Source organism: Ptiloglossa arizonensis, chromosome 5 (assembly GCF_051014685.1).
Source record: "Ptiloglossa arizonensis isolate GNS036 chromosome 5, iyPtiAriz1_principal, whole genome shotgun sequence".
In the NCBI taxonomy this organism is placed as follows: domain Eukaryota; kingdom Metazoa; phylum Arthropoda; class Insecta; order Hymenoptera; family Colletidae; genus Ptiloglossa; species Ptiloglossa arizonensis.
The window spans coordinates 906,794-927,104 of record NC_135052.1 but is presented as its reverse complement, the minus strand read 5'-3'; the positions used below and the strand labels follow the sequence as shown (position 1 = coordinate 927,104).

Genomic DNA, 20,311 nt, shown 5'->3' with positions numbered 1-20,311 from the left:
GATACGTCCCCTGAACTACGAACGTGTATCTCCGAATCTCTCCGTATAAATATAACAATCGCACCGAGAAGATACCTTCTTCGAGACACTAACTGGTGAACCTTCCAGATTCTTCAGGGACAGATATGATGTTTCTTGCTCCGGCGGTGATATCGTTCGCGTTCTGGATCTGCAAACGGTGCGTTTCTATTAATGAAGCATCAGCAAGGTCAAAGTACCCTGTATGTCGAAAACAGAGACGGAAACGAAGGAACTCGATAGTTCGCGCCTCCATCGAGCGTATTTCGCTCGGGGGGACCAACGATCACGTACCAGGCGTGCTAACTGCACGTATTTCTCTTTCTAGGTTTTGGTTCCCAATGACACGTACGCGCGCAGGGAAATCGAGGACTATTCGGGTTTCAAACGACCAAAGAGCTCGATGTGTAAGCGGCTTATCAAGCGTTTTGGTTATTTCGAGATCCTCGAGAGACGTTTCTTTTTTCTTTTCTTTTTTGTCTTTATAGTTTATAACAGTTTCCACGATTCCGTTACGAAAAAATGTTTCTCGGAAATCGAGACAATGAGACTTTCTTATTCCTTGTGATTTTAAAAGTTCGAGTAACCAGCGATTAATAATTATTGATACCGATACATTCGGAAGTAACGTAATATTTGTTGCAGGATATTCGTATTCTTGTTTTTTTTCGATACCAATTGTTGAACAAGAGTAACTCGGTAGAGTTGTATTTAGGTCGATTCATTGAAATTTTAAATTTTGTATTTAATCCTTTGTATTATTAATCCAAGACTTGTATTTAGATCCATTGAAACGAAAAATTTTGTATTTAATTCTTCGACTATTATCGGTGACCATAAGCAATGGATCGATGTATATGTACATATACTCAATATACAAAAAGATTTTAAAGATTTAAAAGATTTTGTGGTCAAAGAATCAATAAGGAATTTTTCCATTCGAGAAGTTTCTATTCAAAATAAGTAAAAACTATTTACAATTCATCGGTACTTCACTTTGACCGTCATTTTTCTTTTTTTTTTTTTCGTTTCACATAAACGTAACTAAAATTTAAAAAATTCCTCACTGTACGATTACAGTGACCAGGGAATTATCTATTCAACCGAGTACATCGGTTATTCGGAAAATCGATAATTTAACTCATTTGCATCATTAGCGTATATATGCGCACAATTTACCTGGCAATTACCACCAGAGGGTACATATACGCGCATTTGCAAAAAATTGAGAAAATTGTTAAATTTACTTTTTTTAATTTTCCATTCGGTATTTCAAAAATTACCCTAATTTCTTGTTGAAATACACTGACCGTACGCGTTAATCGTATTTTCTAATCAAAAAGGAAAACATATTCCGTTTGTTCGACAACCGGTAGCACAAGTGGCAATATGGTCGTTCTAAGTTAGAAAATGAATCGAAATTGTAGAACCGAATTTCTTTTGTTTCGAGTTATGGTTTTCGAAAATAAATGACAATCAAGATTCAATGGATCGGTTACTTGTTCAACGTCTGTCCATTTCTGGTTATTTCTACTTGCGTTGGTGTTTGTAATTTATAAACATCGACGATGATACGGTATTATCCGTCTCAACTGGTTCTATCTAGTTAGAAAACAGCAAGGTCACCGCAAAATAGATAATACCGTACCACGATCAACGTTTAAGAACATCAACACAAATAGAAATAATAAGCAACAGATAGACGCATCGGCCAAGTCGTACGTAATCGCACGCGTGCCCGATGAATTTTCAAAATCGATTTTCTGCTAAACAAAGCCTCGTTTGAAACAACTTTAGTCGATATTTTCGATATACTTTCTCACGTACTATTACCATATTGCCATTTATACTAGTCACCGTGTATATATATAATACATATGTACATACGAACGTTCTTTACCGTAATCCTTCAAAAATCACTAGAATATCGAATTTTTATTAATTCCCCAAATATTTCTACTTAGATTTAATGTGAAAAAAATAGTTTGTTAAGAAAACTTCTCATTCTTTCGTACGATGCAAATGAATCGAAGATTCTCAATATCCTGTACATACATATATATTTCTTTTTCTTTGTCATCATCTTTCAAAAATCACTCGAATGTTAAATTTGTAATAATTTTTAAAATATTTGAACTTGAATTTGATAAAAAAAAAAAAAAATGATCGATAAGCACGTATCTTTCATTCTTTCGTACGATGCAAATGAGTTTAAGAGTTCCAAGAGTGCCATGTAAGATGAACGTTTGCACGATCTGTACTTATATTAGTATATAAGTACTATTTAAGTACTATTTAAGTACTATAAGTACTATTTAAGTACTATTTAAGTACTATTTAAGTACTATTTAAGTACTATTCAAGTACTATTTAAGTACTATTCAAGTACTATAAGTACTATTCAAGTACTATAAGTACTATTCAAGTACTATAAGTACTATTCAAGTACTATAAGTACTATTCAAGTACTATAAGTACTATTCAAGTACTATAAGTACTATTTAAGTACTATAAGTACTATTTAAGTACTATAAGTACTATATGAGTACTAATATGTATACAATTTTGTATCATATTTTAACACCGATATACCTCTTCCTTATCTTCTCCACTGTCGTGATGTGTGGCGAATGTATGCGGCGGTTATATCGTCGTTGCGTTTCGTTCTAAAATAGAAAAAGGAGGTTCAGGTACGGGCCAAAGAAGACTAGTTCAGTTCAGTGCAGAGGATTCGTTGTTCTCGTTAAAACCAGATCGGTGAAGGATAAGGATGGAATTCTGAAAAAGGAACAAGTAGAGATTTAAGAAACGTCTCTGTTCTCTTATGCAAATAATCTATTCAACAATCGTGGACGAGTTCCGCGTGTACAAGTTATATTAATATTTTGTTCGAATGACAGTGTTTTTACCAAACACTGATGTAAGAGTCCTTTTGGCTCAGGATCTGGATTGGAAAAATATAATACTTGTACCGTTCTGTTGTGTCGATATTATACTACATCGAATCCTCGATACAAGAATCAGCTGCACGTATTCAAATTGCATTCCATTCGTGGTTAAACAACTCCGTAATCTCGACACCAGAGAACTGAACTTTAACAAAGGATCTGGCTGTAGAAGGAATTGATAACGATTAAAACTTGTTCTCGTCGCTTCTATTGTATCAACAATATATTTCCTTTGACTCAGAAACTGGATACAAAGAATATCAAAATTTGCACCGTTCTGTTCTCTCAATATTTACAATACATCGAATCCTCGATAACACTAATCGGTTGTGTGTGTATTCAAATTGTGTTTCCTTTCGTGATTGAACTCCGTAATCTTGATACTAGGAACTGAATCTTAACAGAGGATCTGGCTGTAGAAGGATGTGAGTAATTAAAACTTGTTCTCGTCGCTTCTATTATATTAACAATATATTTAACCTTCATCGTAAGAGTAAACTCCGCGTGTACATGTTGTGTTACTTTCATAGTCAGACGTGTTCGTGAAAATCCTAACGCGGATACGTTGGTGTCCACTGACGCAGGATCTGGCTGTGAAAGGGATTGTCGGAGATTAAAACTTGCCGTACCGTTCTGTTATATTAACAATATATTTAATCTTCGGTACACGGGTAAAGTCCGCGTGTACAGGTTGCGCAATAATTCTTAATTGGATGATGCGTTGATAAAAACACTCGCGCACAAAAATGTCCTTCAGCGGTAATACTTGATTCTAAACGACTCCGATCGACTCGCGGGGAATGACTGACGGAAGGAGAATGGAAATTGCACGTCCGACGGACACACTGCTCGCCTTCCAATCAAAGGGCTAATCTTCCTCGAGGAGGTCGTCGTCGAGATTCACACCCTGGAACAGGAATTATTCCAACGCTTGATAATCGTTCCGACAACAAACAATTCTTACCGAATCCCCGCCACGGACGTTCTTCGCCGTTGTACGATAATACAACCCTAACGGCGATCACTGCGATCTCGTGTTCGAAAACACGTTTGCAGCCTGAAAACGGAAAGCGTGATGTAACCTGGAGAAATGATGGAAAATACATAGAGGTTCGAGCTCGGGTGTTACGGCAATGAGATTATAAAGAAAACGAACCGTGACCGGTGCGAAGTCAACGTGCCTTAATGGGGTTAGGTCGCGATAAATGTGAAACCGAGGTTCACGATAAATGTGAAAACTGGGTACACGATAAATGTGGGAAAAAACCAGGGGTACACGATAAATGTGAAAGAAAAAAAACTAGGGATACACGATAAATGTGAAAAGCCGAGGTGCACGATAAATGTGAAAATCAAAATTTTATCCTCTTTGCGAAGAGGTTCTCCCTTGGAATCGTTCGAGTGATTAATGTGAAACGATACTCTTCGATTGACCACAATGTTACCACTAACCAATAAGTGAATTTCGATACCCAAGGCTTTCACATTTATCGCGATAATATCGTATTCTCATTCGGAGCTGTTTTTGGAGCAATCTTTCGTACAAAATATTTGTTTACAATTATAGAGCGATAGTCTTAAAATTTTGCACGCGAGTTTGATCGTATTTCAAGGTAACGCGATTAAATTTTTGTACTAGTATCTTTATTATTACACCGCGGAAGGGTACTTCAAACAGATACCACTATTTGCGTCGTTGTGATTCATCCGAAATAAGAAATTTGAAAACAGTTTCGATCGGTAACTATCGCCTGAAACAATTCACCGATCCATTATTGAGGCATCGCGGCAGACAATTTGAAAAACAAAGTTTTGAGAAAAATGCATTTATATGTTCGATCGAACCGACGAATTGCAACGTCGTTAGGTCTGGGTTAGGTCGAATATAAAATTCTGGGAATAGATACTCGGAATGTACTTTAAACATATGCAAACAAAATTTAATTTTTCAACCCTTCAGAATGGAGATACCCCTTTAAAGATCCTTAACCCTCGCATAGTGTTATTTCGATAACCGACGACTCTCGAAAGAATAATATTATATTTGCAAAAATTCGCTCCGAACGAAACAAATATCAAGTACCTGCCTCCAAACCTAACGCTACCGGAAAGATTCTTTACACGAGATACTCGAAAGAATTGAAAATCTACGAGTGATCGGAAAAATACAAATTTTTCAATTAAATTTCTTTTATCGTCGTTTATGGTGCACGAATCGTTCCACTATCGTTCGATAAATCGGGTCACTATTTTCTAGTTCCCGAAACTTAATATTCCCAATTCGAGAATATTGTAAAAATTTTTTTTTTGATAGTATCGATCGCTGTCGCAAAACAAACAGCCTCAGCGCTTGAAATTCTTCAGCTCGCGTACCTGCCACTGTTTCTTTCTTTGTTTTATTTCCGCTGGAGTGTTTCACCTTTCTCCGGTTTATTTAACGGACCGTTTGTTCTGCTCGATAGGTGAAACGTGTTCACATACATCGGTCAGGATCGATACACGTCGTGCACACGCGCGACGGACACGCGTGTGCGTGATACACTCTGCTTCAGACTGTTTTGGTAATGTAATACCCTTCTAGAGTTACGCGTCCGTATTTAAGGGTATTAAGCCATCGTCTAGTTACGCTCCTCTTACTTGCTCCCCTTCTCTTTCCCTTCCGTTTGACCTTGATTCATTTATCTCGTAATTTCGATATTATCCCAATAGACGTAGAACAGAACTGCTAAAGAGAAATAGCGACAAAAGTAAACGAATTAAATTTTTTTTCATAATTAAGCAATAAATAAATATTACGTGCCGAAACACGCGAGGAAATTTTATCTCGCGATTTCGATATTACCCCGATAGATAAACGTAGACTAGAACTACTAAATAGCGACAAATGTAGACGATAAAAATTTTGTTCGTAATTGAACAATAAATAAATATTACGTGCCAATACACGCGAGGAAATTTTATCTCGCGATTTCGATATTACCCCGATAGATAAACGTAGACTAGAATTACTAAATAGCGACAAAAGTAGACGAATGAAATTTTTGTTCATAATTAAACAATAAATATATATTACGGTCTGTGCGCCTAAATCTATCTCTGCTGTTTCGAACAATACACGAAAATGTTAGTTACGAATATTGTAGGGTGTAAAGAAGTACGTAATATAGTATAAAAATGTTTGTTTAAAAATAGAGGCGTAGAGAGGATACAGAGGTCAATTTTGTTTTTTCTAAATGGAACGTCCAATTTTTACGCTCAATTTCGATCAGACGACGTGTTTCGAGTATAAATCAGTAGGATATATGTTGCCTGAAACTTACCGTTTTCGAGATATTTTACTTTGTTTATGTTTAAACACGCTTCGTGGACAAAGTCGAATATCTCGAAAACTAATCGTTTTAGGCCAAATGTACCTTTTATAAATCATATTAAATACGTCATTCTATCGAAATCGAGTATAAGAAATAGGATATTCCATTAAAATTAAAAAAAAAAAAAAAAAAAAATAAACCTCTGTATCTTTTCTGCGCCACCGCTTATAAAAAGTAAACTATTCATACCATATTGTGTACTTTCTTAAACCCTACAATTTTTGTATATTACATTTTCGCGCATTGTTTGAAACAACGAAGACAGATACGGATAAACAAGTTACGTGTGATACATTGTGTGAATAATATCGCAAGAAAATTCTCGACACATTGCTTTTCTTCACGATTATCGACAATGGCACCTAGTACTCGTACGAGAAAAGAATCATAATTTATCTAATCTTGGCAGTTGTGTACAATTGTGATTCCCGAAATTATTATCAGACGCTACCTCGAGTGGTGCAATTCGATCTTTTGTAATTCTAGAAGGTGACGTAGAACTTGTTCGTTTTCCACATCATTTCGTTACGTACTGTGATACTTCGCATAATATCCGAAACGGAGACCGTAATGGAGATAGTGTTCCAGGAATTGACCGCTGTTATCAATCTCCGACTCGTTCGCCTTTGTATACATAGGGGAAGAGGGTAAGGACGTTGAGAGAGTGATACACGGTTAAAGAGTAAGAACAACGAGAGCGAGTGAGATACAGTTACAGAGTAAGAACAACGAGAACGAGTGAGATACAGTTGCAGAGTAAGAACAACAAGAGCGAGTGAGATACACACTTAAGCGGTGGGGATAACTAAGGGACAATATGCGAGGTATTGTTACCGTATCTGCTAGCTTTTCAATCACATTTTCATAAAAATCCTTTTCTTTTGTCCGAATACTATTAGCTTTCGTTTTTCTACCATTTAAATAACAGTGCATACTTCTAAAATAAGTATAATGATAATGATATCTTTGCAATCTTTCGATACAACGTCCAACGTGTATTCCAGTCAAATTCTTGCAGTTTCTACAATGTCAGTTTTGCCGCTCATGGTTATGTATTGTCATAGTGAAACTCGTTTTATAGAATAAAGCTGCTTTGTATCGAATCCAAACAATATAATTACGTGTAACGATAATTAGTTTGGATCCTGGTAGCTCTCTTTGTGTTCCATCATCATCTTGCAGGATTTTTTATTTTTTTTTGGCTGCAATTTTGATTCTTGCAATGTGTGGTTCTTCCAAATTTGACGACTTTTTTCTACGTTTGATGTTACCTATCTTCCAATTTACACACTGTTTCAAAGTTCGTTAGTTCCCAATAAATGATGGAGCTACTTGAATCGAATGCTGTATCTGTAAGATGATCCAATAATCTCATTATCAATATGAAGTAAAAGATGGGTCCTGCTACAAGACGAAGCAATTGATCGCAAACTGATTGTTCAATGGGTCTTCGTGATACAAACAATAATGATACCTATGTTATACTTTTTGAGCGTCAGAGGAAAAATTTCGGATCGGTTATGGTATTATTTCGTTAGAATTTCTGTGCAAGTAGCTACTTCTGGCGTTCTTACTTACAACCATTATTTACCTTCTCGTGAATCACACGAATAAGATGTTCAAGGTTCACGATCTGATCTGTGTAGAAGAAATTTTCGAACGAATGAATTTCACCCAACTTTTTCGTTTACATGCTAAACAAACTTTCACTGCTAGACACCATGCACACGCGCACACTTACTTTGTTAATCAGAAGTACTTATGGGTAACGTCGGCATGCACAAAAAATGGTTACATTAAGAAACAAAATATGATCCCAGACAAGGTGGCCAAAACATTGCAAATACAATGATTTAAATATAAGAGACACGTTAACGATAAAAGTACCGATATAATAAGACTTACAGTGGTGTCAATGGTATCGTCAATTTCGAGATCGAGGTCCAAATCATCATCGTCCAACGTGAGCGGTCTAGAGCTGCTGACGGTGGACTTTGTTGTTTTTTCAGGAGCGGTCGGATTTTCGGCCGATGGGGGAATTGTCTTACCGATGTAGAGATCTAGTAACCTGTTTGTCACGACTTCGGTAGATGCTGTCGGCACTTCCGGCTCGCTCTTACTGCTCTCGCCTTTGTAAGTGAATTGATTCGCCTGCTCAGCTGCCAACATTTCTTCCAATGGCTTCCGGTCTGTGTTAGGCTGCAACGAATAAAAAAGTTTATGTTATATATTACACTCAAAGAAATACTCGACTCTTACTAGATTAATCCATAGAAAATGTTATCTTTTCGCAGTTTAAACATTACAATATTCTTGGCCTACTACTTAAAAGTTTATTTACGTTCTATTAGTAACACGAACGAACAACAATTGGATCGTTTTTGTATGTTAGAAATGTTATGTGGCCTTGAAGATTGTAACTTACTTGCACCGTTGGGAATGCTGATGCAAGAATCTTCTTGTTGCCTGTTTCTCTCAGGAACTGTTCGATTATCAAAGCTTCGCTGTAGCCAGGGAAAAGGTTTTCGTATTGTTCAGGATCGGCCAGACTTTGTCCAGCCTTCTCGCTTACTGTCGAAAGTTTTTCTTTCCATAATTTGACGATCGATGAAATTTTACTAGGCGCGTACGTTCTCGCGAAGAATGCAGCCTCAGGAATTCTGTCCGTCTTAATGAGAATGTCTAAGCATTTATCGAGATCTCCGAGAATGAAGTACGACAAGAACGAAATGTTGTTTTTGCCGGTATCGTCCGCGTCTGTGCCGAGTTTCTCGATCATATTCGCGTTTCCTGTGCTGGTGGCGAGCAACAAAAGTCCACCGAAGTCTTGTGCTTGATGCAAGCACTCCTGTGCAAGACACAGTTTACCCTTCTGTGTCGCGAGAGACGCCAATTGCCGCCATTTTAGCTGACTATTGGCTTCTTTGGCAAGTGTATGCGCTGTGACGAGATCCCCTAATGCTAAAGCCAATTCAAACCTGTGCTCCGGATCCGTTGAAACTGCTAACGCTTGTTCTTTGAAACCCTGCAACGTTTCGAGTCAAGTATCGATCTTTTTGAGTAATAGATAGTTATGAATCGTTTGAAGATACAAACCTGTTTTTCTAGAAAATGTGCGACTCTGGTTCGATGTTCCTTTGGAACTGTAGGCAGAACTCTGTCTGCTGTTTCAAAATCCTTTCTCATAACAGCTGTTTGATATTCCAGTATGGACAGTAATAAAGAATAAGATACAACCGAAAGTTCCTTGTCGCATAAGTACAATCTGTTATCCCTGGGTACATATCCAAGCAGATACATCGGTCTGTCCAAATGTGATACAGTTACCACTTCTCCACCGACAAAGTAGTTCACTCGATTAACACTGTTTGTGTAAATGAAACAGTCACCGACCCAAAGGCCAGTTTTCACCACTTCACTCATTTCGGCCACCATCTGCAATATTGAAAACGTATTGTAAAAACTTATTTTCATTATGGCACTAGCAATGTAAATAACGTGCCTCAAACGCGTCTTCGATGTCTTCTGAATTTTCAGCAACATTCGCGACAGCATCAGCGTGATACTTCAAAATAAAATATTGATCGGATGTGGTTAACGCTACGAGAGATGCGTTTTCCGCCCAATAAACGTGCGTTGGTTGAATATCTATGCGACGAATTAGCTTTAACGTGTCCCAATCGAAGAAAGATAGGCCAGATATGGAAGATACTCCCAATAAAAAGCCGCCAAAAATACCTGTAAAGGATGATGTAATACAGAAAGAGGACATTTAGGATTTAAGAATATATTTACAATCCCTATACTAACCGTCAGCGCCAAACTCCGGTTTAAAACTTTTCTTCTCTTTGAAATTCTTGAAAACTTTTACAGTGGTATTACTTTCTCTAACAGCATATTGACTTGAATCAGCAGCCCACGCAAATTCCGATGCCTGACCAAAGGCTTTATTTCTTAGTGCCATGGATGTATAAATTATATATTCTCCATCTCCACAAACCACTAAAAATCTTCCATTCGGATTGTGCTGGATAGTTTGTGGATAAATTTCACAGGCACCCATATCTTTTACTGCCAATGGCAGCCGTTCTCCATCTTGTGCTTCCTCTCCTAGAGCCTTCAAATTTACTTGCTGTATTTCACTATGCTTGGCCCATACAATCTTGCCACCCAATGAATCCATTGAAACTGCTGGCTCCTCTCTGCCAACTTTTACCATGACACTACCCTCGTCGTAACCAATCGCAACATTATTTGAACCACGCATACAGGCAATTGTCCATACTCTTTCAAAACCATAGTTCAGTGAAGATTCTAATCTATATGTTCCAGCATGCCATATTCTAACAGTTCCATCTTCCGAGCCAGTAAGAATGATAGGTAATTCTGGATGGAAACAGACAGCTGAAATATTCTGTGTGTGCCCTTCCAGTGTCTGTACACAAGTTTTATTTTGATAATCCCATATTTTAACGTATTTATCATCAGCACCAGATATCAAATATGGTTTATCACCACCATGGTAATAATCGACACAATTAACACCTTTTTCGTGACCCTCTAACGTGAAATTGGCAGTGGAAGATCCAAGTTGCCATACCTTTACCGTTCTGTCCAACGAAGCACTAGCAAATGTATTGTTATCTTTTGGATTAAAAACAATCTGCATGACATAGTGAGTGTGCCCTTCAAAAACTTGTTGCCCTATCCAAGACTTCTCCCAATTCCACAATTTGATAAACATGTCATCTGAGCAAAAAGTTTAAAGAATTAAAAATTCTAGTAGAATAACAGAAAGGCAACAATGTGTGTACTACATACCGCTACTAGTTAATATAAATGGTTGTGTTGGATGTACTGCTATACATCTGACATAATCACTGTGTGCTTCGAAAGAATGCACACGCTCGAGAGTATTATAATTGAATACTCTGATCTGCATGTCATCGGAACCAGTGACAACCCAATTTTTACGTGGTACAAACTTGGCTGTACGAACTGGTAGATCACACACTTCAAACGACTTGACCAACAATTGAGTTTCATGATTCCAAATGTTAACATTTCCCTGATACAGCGAACACAGCATCCATGCTTCTGTCGGGTGAAGGTCAACACTCTTCACTCTGTCCGACCGAGCAGTCAGCTTTCGCTTGATGTCTAACCTGAGTGGCTAGAAGAAAGTAATATATAAAATGATAGATATTTATAACAAAACTGTTGTCATTCTATGATCTATTAAGTATGCAAAAACCCAGTTTTTAATTTGTATATTTTAATATATATTATCATTTTATTCAAAGATTTAGTCATGATAAAAAATGTAATAAACTTTTTAAAAATAATGTCGGCGTTGAAAGCAAAGCAAAAAGTTTTTTTTGGCAACTGCAAGAGGAGATTATCATATTGCAAAGAATATGTATTTTAATGCATGAAAATGGATATTTTGATGTGTCAAACGAAACAGGCGGAGATACAATGTCAATACAAAGTGTCCACAGGTGTTTACCGGTGACATAGATTTTAAGTGTGTATCAGCGTCATCTTCGAAATACATACCATTTTTCACTGTTCAGCTTGGTTTTCTTTCAGGTGGTATTCAATAACTTAGAGCTCGATGATGGCAATACATAAACGAATCCAAATCTCCTGCCATCAAGTTAGGACGTGGCCGATGCCAGCAGCAAAAATGGCGTCCGCATGAACCAGATGCTTATTGCTGAAGTACTAATAAATAAACACTTTTCCAGTAACCTCCCATTGATATTATTAAAGATTAAGTTAATAGAGTTCTAATCTATATAATAACTTGATCACTAAATTGTAAAATGTATGCGTACGTATTTACATCAAATTGGTTAGGACTGTTTTGTCGATAATATCGATAACGTAATGTATATCGGAGATCGTGGCGGCCTTTTTAAATTAATATCCTTATGTCAATTCAAATTGAACATTATGTAATGCCAACTGACTTTTTTACATTAAAGTGTACATAGCAGATCAATATACGTTTCTTTGTCCTTTAATATTGTACAGTGTTTAATAATGTATGATGTTAAAAATTAAGTCAGTAACAAACTGCTGCATAGACAAACTACGAAATAAACCTAACATTACAGGTCGCAGAATGTACAGTTGACTCATAGTACTAAATCCGGCATTGACTATGCAGCGAATCATAGATTTCCCTCCCATTACACGCTCTATACAAGAGTTGTGGTTCGTGAGCTCAGTCTATCAGTTTCAAAGATACAGCTTTCAACTAGGCAAATTATGAAAGAAATGTGAGGTTTTCTCTCTCGTTCTCGAAAGATCTGAATCCGTAAATAGAACATTAGCCTTGTTCATATAACCAAAAGTATTGTAATGAAGATAAATTCTTTTTTCAGGTTTTGGCCATTAAACAAAAATTTGTTTGAATGTGTTGACACGATTGTATCTAAACGATGTTTCTTCACTGCCCTCTGTCCCATTCCCATGGTACCACAATTACAGACAAGATAAAGAATAGATATTTCATGTGTAAAAGTGGTGTCCCAGGAACTAAAATACCGACCTCGTAAAAATTAATGGTTTTCAAGCGACATCTTTCTTTTCGAATGGCGATTCTAGGAACTATATTTAATTGAACCATCAAAGTCGGTAATGGTAGTGAATGTAGAAAACTCGTCCCTGCATATCATATGAAATTTTATCAAACCTGTCAGGTTCAGAAACTATTCTAACAATAAGTTCCATTGATTTCCATAAATGGATAAAACATTGAAATATTTTAATAACATTAAACTAAGAATGTTTTAAAAATTTTAGCTAGCCTTACAGCATAATAAAATTTTCCAAGTCTTATCTATTCTCAAATCCTATCTTGAATACTAATAAATATTCTAAGGAAGAAATAATCGAACACATGAAACATTCATATCCTTTTCAATTGCTTATAATTTAAGATTACATAAAGGAAGTGGAAACAAAACAGGCACAGAAAGAACGCTACTCGTGTTAAACGAAATAAAATTGTTGAAATGTATTAGTTACATCGATGTTCTTACGTTTCATTAGAATACTCAATCAATTATAAGTGTAACAGAAGTTCTATATCGGAATTACTAAAAACCTACAAATGGTGATCACTATTATATAGACTAATAATACGAGCGAATTGATTACGATTTTCTTCTTAGGGTTTATCATAACTCCAACTTGATTGTAAGGCGTACAGAGTAGGTTAGGTTTAATCACCCTGTTGACTCTATAAGCAAAATCACTACCGGACATAATAAAAGCACGGGCGTTCACGTATATAATCTTAGGTAGGTAATCTTATCGTTAAACTAACAAATAAATATTTTTTTGACCATGTAAGAAATTCATACAAGATTATTATCACCATCTGTACATTGCAACAACGAGCGGAAAAATTGAATTATTATTGCGTTGCCAGAATACATTGTTAATTAATATCACAAAAACAGCAATACTTCTGTTTCTCTTCTAATTTTGTTATTATTTAATTTAAAGCAACATTTAACGTGTAGAAATTCAAACATATCGTAACACAATATCGATAAAAATCAATGCGTCTTGGACCTTTAAAATTTTTTATTTTTTCGTCCAGAAGAGAAATAAATTCAAATTCAATGATCTATACTTAAACGATAGAGTAATAAATAATTTTCGTAGCAATATTTAATGTTTATTAAACCAGAAAGTATTTTGTTCTTTTTTTAATCATCAGAGGGGAAAATAAAAGAATACAAATTTGACATTTCGCGTATCGTGCAAGGTAAATTATAAACTCGTTTCGTTAAAAGTGGAGTAATAACTCGTCTCTCTATTCAATAGAGTATTAATAAAATTGCGGCAATCCGTATTTCGCGCGAATTAAATGATTCAGTTTATTATACATATCGGGCTCGTTACGCACCGTTTAACGTAATTTCATTCACTTTTTTCCGGAACTGAAAAAAAAAGTCACCGCGCTCAGATTTCAATCTTTTACGGTTCTCGAGCGAATGATATACATATATGATATATATGTGTATATATATCATCATATCATGTATCATTTGTAACCTCGTGTTTTACATACACTTCCTAGAATTATACACGACACAAACAAACAACATCCTGTCCTCAAGCAAAAGAAATCACACGAAGAACCGGTTGAAATCATCGATTCCTCGTTGACAGTCATTACGCGATAATGAACGCAGAAAAAGATAATAAGGCACTGCTTTAAGGAATCCGTGGGGAGAAGCGTTCTCTCGCACGCATCCACGTAACGTTACAAGTTCTCGATAAATTGTACACGTTTTTCGAACGTAAATATCGTCGTTCGTTTCCCAATTCGTGTGCTTAATGTTCGTTACGAGCCACGTCTTGCACGTAGGTGTCCCATTTCTTCTCCCAAAGAGCGATCGCGGCCTTCTTCTCGGGATCGTTCAAGCTACTGTAAAGAAGGGAATTCATGGCCAATTGTTTGAGTCCTTTGAGGTCCGAGTGCTTCGACATCAGCGCCATGAAAGCTTCGTAGAAGTCATAACTGAGGGCTCTCGCGTTCCAAAATCCAGGATCGTCGTTCGAAACAACCACCGGATAACCCTCGGCGAATAATCGTCTCGCGGAGTGATTTCTCAAATCACCGACGAGCTTCAACACCTGATTGGAGATCGGGTTCACCTCTATAGCGATGTTCATTTTTTTTGTCATTTCCATGAGAAATGGATGATACATCAGTGCGTACCTGTGGGACAATTTTTTGAACAAATACGAAAATTATCGTTAACCACAAATTTTATCGTCAACTTTGAAGTCTTGTATCTTTTAAACAAACTAAAAATCAGTAAAATGGTGACTTGTAACCTCTTTTCCTCTAATGTCATATGGACTTACATCGTATTATAATTTGATCAAACATCTTGACACCGGATGACAAGATGCCATTCTTTTAATTATTTTATTTCTTTCTTTTTTTTTTTAATACACGCGCTTAATAGTTTCGTTAAAGTTATTTAACAATTTCGTTTTGCTTACCCGTGACCAATGCGTCGTGTATTCAACAAAATAGCATCGACAAGGTTCTCGTCTGTCAAGGTGCCGTACCAATTCGTTTCTCCCGCGTGAAAGAAGAACTTCGTGTTCGATTCCATGTTCATTAATATGTCCGCGAAATGTTTCAGAATGTAACCTTTGTCTTCTTGGCCGACTAGATCGAATCCAAGTATCGAGTTCGGAAACAGTCGTTGCACCTCCTTGAAGATCTTCACGTGGTCTTTGAACAGCATGTTATTGAAGATGCGATGAGTCGCGTAAATCAGTTTAACGCCAATGAAGTCCGGATGGTTCTTCTTGAATCTGCACACGTGTTTCGTTAGTTCGATAGATTTATCGGCCGCTCTCACGTCCGCGTGAGGTCACCTAATCCAGTCGCGATCGATCTTTTTGCGTCCGAAGAGTCGAAGATAAGAATTCGAAGCACCTTCGTTATCGTTTCCTCGAGATATCACTCGTTACAAACAATGTGGGTTCAGAGTTCCACAGGGTGAACTTTGAAGCGACACGAGCTATTATTTTCTCTGGAAGTATCGAAAATAGTAAACTAATTTCTTTTATCGGTAGCACGTGGAGATACGTTTTACATGACGCGAAAAGAACTGTTGTCGAGCTCACCCCTCTCTCTTCCCAAGGAGCAAGAAAGGAATGGAAGGGTCCCCTTTAATTTATTCAATGGAACGATATTCTATGTGCAGTTTGAAATAGTTCTTATTGTTTCTAAAATCATTTAACCAAAATAGTTATTCTACTAATAATATTAGTAATTGGTTGTTCTACTAATAATATTAGTAGTTAGTTATTCTATTAGTAATATTAATAGAATAACTAACTTTTGTCGACTATTATGTTTGCCAAGTGTACATCGATTAGCTTTGTCGAAGCGTAAATTGAACGGTGCAACGAAAAGTGTTAAAAGACAAAGAGTAATTGCACATCAGAACTGCACGTATATCAGTTCGTAATAGGAATACAGGATCTGAGGACATTTAATTTTGTCGTACGACTGTTTACTTTGTTGCTAATTGTGCTAACGGTACAGTCTGACCTAGTTCCCCGGAACAACTTCTGGAATGCAGAGAATTCACCTTGATAAAGAACGAATAGTACAAAGTTCGACGTTTAAAAAAAGAAAAAGAAAAAAAAAGACAGTTCTGTCAAGTGTTCTTTATTGCGAATTTTCGATCGACCTGGTTCGTTATACTCTGAAATAGAACGCGAAATGCTGATTAACATTTCTCAAACCCGTTCGCGATTATGTATCGGGGACAAATGAATGTATCGATTGAAAATTTTACACACATACACAATAAATATCCCTCGATCGCCCGAAGCAAACTTAACCAGTGTCTTGATATTTCTTCTCCATTGACAAAAGTCACGAAATTTTATGTAAAACTCGAACTTTTTGGGGCACTGCCATATCTTTGAATTTCATGTTTTTTATTTACATTGAAACAGACGACAGTTTGTCACTTTTTCAATACAACTTTTTCTCCGACTTTCTTCAGAGTAGAACGATAGGTGGCTAAAAACTGAACAATTTTTGCAAGTAAATTTTCACTCCACCGAAATTACAAGGAAAATGAAGGTCGTTGCAGGCTATTTAATCGTATAAACGCTACATTTGCAGCGTGTATTTACAGTGCTATTTTCCCTTCTAGTTTTCAAGTGCAACTTCGTAATGGTGGTCAAAATAGATCGAAACGTTTCATACGAAAATTATTTAGCTCCTAGTACTTTATCATTCTCTTGTAAACAGGGCCCTAAGAAAAGTTGCATTAAAAAAAAACAAAAAAAAAAAAAAAGATTGAAACCTTCGAGACACGATTTCACCTTTTTAAAGAAAATTTTCTACGCACGAAAAGAATTCTCCATATATACCTCCACTATTATGCTTTACACGCGCGCAAACTTTCGTTAACATCAGACTTACAAATTAAAAAAATTTCCTTGTAATAGAGCGTGCGAATACTTTCGCGACTAATTGCATTAGGTTATACGGAGAGTCATTTCGTTTTTTTTTTTTGATTAAACATTTGATTAAATTATATATTCTTCATTTTGGAGAACGAACAACCGATTAAAATTAACGATTAAAATCTATTAATATTGCCAGTAGAATAACCGACTACTAATATTATTAGCAGAATAACTAATTACTAATATTATTAGTAGAATAACTGTTTCGACTTTCCAAACAACCCAATACCTATAAGCAGAGCTCTGCAAATAAATACTAGCCTTTCGGTGAGATTCTTGTAAATGGCGACCACGTCTCGCGGTTTGTACTGGGTACCGTTGAAATCGTACAGAATCGGCAACCCGGTTCGTAACTCCAGATACATCACGTTGTCCTCGTACAGTTCCTCGAGTGTCTTCAAGAAATGGTCCTCCCACACCGGCCTGTAAGTGATTATCGGGGAGACAAAGTCGAAAATCGAGGCGAATTTCATCCACGCTTTATCGATGTCCGTGTAAACCTCGTTGGGATCGTTGCAGTACATCGACAATTTCTCCAGAATCCTCTCGTTGACCTTCGATGCTCTCGTTGGATCCTGGCGCACGGTCCTCAGTAGCTCCCAACCGCATTTCTCGTCCGGCTCCTGGAAGAAGCGCAGCTGGATGTCGTCTTCGCGGTGACAAATGTACAGATCATCGCGAAACGTGATGTTGCGATACATGTAGTCGACAGTGACTGTCGCCGAGTCGTGAGCGTGGAGCACAGCACCTTTTGGCATACGTCGTAGCAGCTTGAAGACATCCGAACGCTCGATGTCGTTCTTCGCGGTGAGAAAGTTTCGACTCGGGGGGAACATCAAGGGGTTCTCGAAGGCTGCAAAATTCGTGAAAAGCTACGTGTAACAAAAAGAAACGACCCCCCCCCCCCCCAACACACACCTCCCCCCGATGTTTCGGTGAATCGAGTAGTAACACTGTCCGACACGAATTTTGCCCACGTTTTTTTTTACTTGGAGCAATATGAATCTTTCTTGAGACTGTTTTGCACTTCATCGCGTGGACGAACGTATTATCTGGACGGTATTAATGTTTGAACGAGTAATTATTAGCTAGTATATTATTGAACGAGTAAACGGCACTACAGATCCTTTCTGTGGATTTACAAAGTGACTGTACGACGTTGTACGCCAATGGGAGGCAATCAGGTCTGTTTGTGTAATTTCCCAACGAGGGTGGTTCTTTGTTTTTTAAATAAGGGGCTTTGTCACGATACATGGTCTCTTGTATTCACGTTGGTATTAATTAGGTTCGTTTTTATGCCTATTCGAGCGAGAGAGAAGAGAAGATTGTAACGGCCCGATCTACATTTAGAATTTTGCTTTTCGAGAAACATTCTACCACCTTTGTAGAACCTCGCTCCCCGAGCAATTATCCGGGAACAGAATCGTTGCATCGCTCCCAATTTACGAAAACACGAGTTTTCGCGAATATCCAAGATTTTCAGCGAAAATGAGGTATTGCACGAAAAGTAAAAATATTGGAAGGTTCCGGTTGATCTTAAAAGATAGAGAGTCTAAAGAGGCTTAATTATTAGCTACTGATTTATTTTACGTAATTTTCAACAGTAGTTTGGTTGCTTTTAAAAACTTGCCGAGGTTTTCTATCTTTTCTTCGTGGAAATTTTCTTTCGATACTGATACAATTTTGAAGAGGTTTTGATGAATCGTGTACTTCCGGCATTATTTTCTATTTCAGATGTTATTACGTCCTATCGATACGGTCCATGCGGTGAACGCCTATGGGCGTTACACAACACGTTCAACACACGCCACTCGGTGATTTCCGCATGCGACGTGTATCGGGCGTTCAAATCTTTTCGCTGTACGGAGTATACGGTATCGAAGCAGCGGTGACAGATTCCACTACTCTGCGTACTAATTATTCATTTCGGACGACCACGGAGATTCGAGAACGAAAAAGAATTCCTTTTCTCTCGTTTTTGAAACAACCGAGAACTCGTCGCGTCGACGATTGTCCAGATACGTTCAGTACTGCGACGAAGACGAATTATTAAAGAATTTCGTTCACGAAAGAACACGTTTCAAGCATACACGTTCTATCTAAAATGCGAAATATCAGTTCCAAGGTGCGTACGCGGTACTTGGCACGCGAACGATGCAGTCGGGTAAGCCTCTCGCTGATAAATCGGACCTCGGCTCTTTCGGGAGCGAGAGAGAAAACTTCTGGTTCGCTTACTTTTTCGATTACCCGAAGTCCTCCGAAGCAATGTCGAATCTATATACCGAAGGGGTCAATGGGAACAAAGAAAGACAAAAGGAAGTATCGCTCTAGTTAACGGAGGGGCGTTCGTAAACAATGCCGAACAAGGCAAAATTCACGCGGTCGTGAGAAAGAAACGGTCATTATCTCGAGCGTGTGTCGTTTAATTGTAATCGTTTTGTTATATCCGACGACTCGCTTAGGCGCGACCGTATATAAAGTGTCGAACAGGTTTTTCCGTTTACGTAAAATTATGTGCCGCGTGGATTGTTGTGTTTGCGGTGAGATTGCCGAATTAAAACGAACCAGCGTCCAGTTCTTTCCTCTTCGCGTTCATCAGGATCTCGTTGGCGGCTAATTCGACATCGTTCAAGGTTAAATTGGCGCCTATAGCCAGTTGTTGTTCGTACCTCAGTATCTGATCCCGAAGGGACGAGTAATTTATTCGCGGCAACGCGACATTTACAGTCGCCTGGTCGATTATTATTATTAGTAAAAAAATGAATTCCTTCATGGTCGATGATCGGTATCACACCGTCCGATGTTATCGTTTACTCTGTCAGGCCGAATCGCGGCGCTATTTATAAGTCTGTGATCCGATCGTCTTGACAGTCCGCGCTAAACTGAACGAACGTTTCTGCCAAGCAATCGTGTAGCTTCTCGTAGATACGCCGAACA

The 20,311-nt window shown here is 37.6% G+C and overlaps 2 protein-coding genes across 4 annotated transcripts; both read right to left on the bottom strand.

The window, feature by feature from the left end:
- Nucleotides 1-3,597: 3,597 nt before the first annotated feature.
- Beta'cop (coatomer subunit beta') lies at nt 3,598-12,283 on the bottom strand. Of its 3 annotated transcripts, XM_076311656.1 has the most exons (9): nt 12,186-12,283; nt 11,897-12,064; nt 11,159-11,510; nt 10,148-11,086; nt 9,840-10,075; nt 9,434-9,772; nt 8,763-9,362; nt 8,243-8,536; nt 3,881-7,687 (listed from the first exon to the last, which is right to left on the bottom strand). In XM_076311656.1, exons 2-9 carry the CDS (start codon nt 11,897-11,899, stop codon nt 7,643-7,645), a joined length of 2,808 nt encoding a protein of 935 aa, XP_076167771.1. In that variant the 5' UTR covers nt 11,900-12,064; nt 12,186-12,283; the 3' UTR covers nt 3,881-7,642. The 3 variants fall into 3 exon arrangements, with proteins under 3 accessions (XP_076167772.1, XP_076167771.1, XP_076167770.1); XM_076311657.1 differs by lacking the exon at nt 3,881-7,687 and adding an exon at nt 3,598-3,873 and having other exon boundaries at nt 11,897-12,196; XM_076311655.1 differs by having other exon boundaries at nt 11,897-12,198.
- A 978-nt stretch (nt 12,284-13,261) lies between these two features.
- Nucleotides 13,262-20,296, bottom strand: LOC143147630 (adenosine deaminase). The gene is made up of 4 exons (XM_076313031.1): nt 19,940-20,296; nt 17,636-18,227; nt 15,374-15,694; nt 13,262-15,083 (listed from the first exon to the last, which is right to left on the bottom strand). The coding sequence occupies exons 1-4, from the start codon at nt 20,145-20,147 to the stop codon at nt 14,696-14,698; spliced, it is 1,509 nt and encodes a 502-aa protein (XP_076169146.1). The 5' UTR covers nt 20,148-20,296; the 3' UTR covers nt 13,262-14,695.
- Between the last annotated feature and the right edge of the window lie 15 nt (nt 20,297-20,311).